Source organism: Lipotes vexillifer, unplaced genomic scaffold (assembly GCF_000442215.2).
Source record: "Lipotes vexillifer unplaced genomic scaffold, Lipotes_vexillifer_v1.1 scaffold672, whole genome shotgun sequence".
NCBI classification, from domain to species: domain Eukaryota; kingdom Metazoa; phylum Chordata; class Mammalia; order Artiodactyla; family Lipotidae; genus Lipotes; species Lipotes vexillifer.
Genome location: NW_006787454.1, coordinates 53380 through 55174, shown reverse-complemented (window position 1 = coordinate 55174; position 1795 = coordinate 53380). Strand labels below are relative to the sequence as shown.

The 1795-nt window shown below is 40.1% G+C and overlaps 1 protein-coding gene across 1 annotated transcript; it reads left to right on the top strand.

Annotated features, from left to right (window-relative positions):
• The first annotated feature begins 18 nt into the window (after nt 1–18).
• On the top strand, nt 19–1308 carry AKAP5 (A-kinase anchoring protein 5). Its single transcript, XM_007460059.1, has one exon. The coding sequence runs from the start codon at nt 19–21 to the stop codon at nt 1306–1308; it is 1290 nt and encodes a 429-aa protein (XP_007460121.1).
• Nucleotides 1309–1795: the final 487 nt, after the last annotated feature.

The window sequence follows — 1795 nt, the reverse complement described above, 5'->3', positions numbered from 1 at the left end:
AAAGAGTGTAATATAAAAATGGAGATCACAGTTCCTGAAATACAAGTAGAAAGTAAGGATGAGAAGAGATCAGCAGAAGTTAGTCCTCAGAATGAGAGGCAGGAGGAAAAAGCATCGACACTTTGCTTCAAGAGAAGAAAGAAAGCAGCCAAAGCAATGAAGCCCAAAGCTGGCTCTGAAGCTGCTGCTGATGCAGCAAGGAAGTGTCCCCCAGAAGCAGGAGCTTCTGATCAGCCAGAGCCCCCCGGGGGGGCCTGGGCCTCCATCAAACGCCTTGTAACACGCAGCAAAAGGTCAGATTCTTCAAAGCAGCAAAAGCCCTTTGAGGCCAAAGTGCAACCTGAAATCAATGCTGAGGATGATAATTCTAAAAAAAAGGCAAAATCCAGACTCAAGATTCCCTGTATAAAATTCTCAAAAGGGGAGAAAAGAAGTAATCATTCCAAAATTATAGAAGACTCAGACTGCAGTATCAAAGTCCAACGACAGGCTGGAAGTTTGGATACAAAAACTCTGACCCAATCAGATGACCAGGCAGCAAAGACCAAGCCAAAGCAGGATGTAAGGGAAGACGTCTCACAGAAAGGGAGTGATGAGGTCTGTGAATCAAATGTGAACAACAGCATAACTTCTCCTGGAGAGAAAGTGATTTCAGTAGAACTTGAGTTAGATACAGGGCATTCTGCTATTCATACAGGAACTCTAATCCTTGAAAAAGATATTGAAACGCTTGAGGAAAAACAAAGCATTCAACCTCAGCAAGCAAGCCCACTGGAAACTTCAGACACAGAACACCAGCTCCCAGTGGTTTCTGATGTTCCTCCCTCACCTGCAGTCCCAGATCAACAAATTCTGGAAGGAGCCAGAAACAGTATCCTAGAAAGTGGACCAGATTGGAAAGACCGTGAAAGTAAAGAGACTGTTGCTGAGGAGAGTAAGCCGAAAGATACTGAACTGAGCCAGGAGTCAGATTTTCAAGTAAATGAAATCACTGCAGAAAAACCCAAAACAGAAGAAAGCAAAAGAATGGAGCCAATTGCTATTATTATCACAGACACTGAAATCAGTGAATTTGATGTTAAGAAATCTAAAAATGTCCCTAAGCAATTCTTAATTTCAATCGAAAATGAGCAAGTGGGGTTTTTTGCTAATGATAGTGGTTTTGACAGTAGAACTTCAGAACAATATGAAACACTCTTAATGGAAACAGCTTCTTCTCTTGTCAAGAATGCTATCCAGTTATCTATAGAACAGCTGGTTAATGAAATGGCCTCTGATGATAATGCAGAAAGCAGTCTTCTACAGTGACTTAATGTCCACATCATGGGAGGGAAAAAATGCTTAATGGTAAATTATTTTACATATTTGTGGCATCTCTTATTCAGTAACAAATGAGAGATTTAACACCTGTAGAATTTAAAGGTACAATTCGAACCCAGAAGTGCTAAAGAATTAAGTTATAAAACCCTCCCTTATCACTGAAATGTAGCCACTTCTGGATTGGAGGAAGTCAGTACAGATCGCAATGAAAAGTAATATCCAGGAAATTGCTAAAATGGTTTGGGGAGATTAGACTGCCTGGGAGAAGCAAGATTTATTTATTGAGCACTTGCGGTATGCCATAAGCTCTTTAATGTCCTCTGATGTCACAAAGCCTGGTTTCCTTTTAAAAGTTCAACACTGTGTAACATCGCATTCTGTTTTCAACAACTTTTTTTTTACAGTGCACTTTTATGTTGTATAAAATGGTGATAAGGTGAGCTATTTTTGTGAATGTGTGACTTATAGCTGTTAT

Coding starts and splice junctions, on each gene's coding strand:
- AKAP5 (XM_007460059.1), top strand. CDS start 19: ATGGAGATCACAGTTCCTGAAATACAAGTAGAAAGTAAGGATGAGAAG.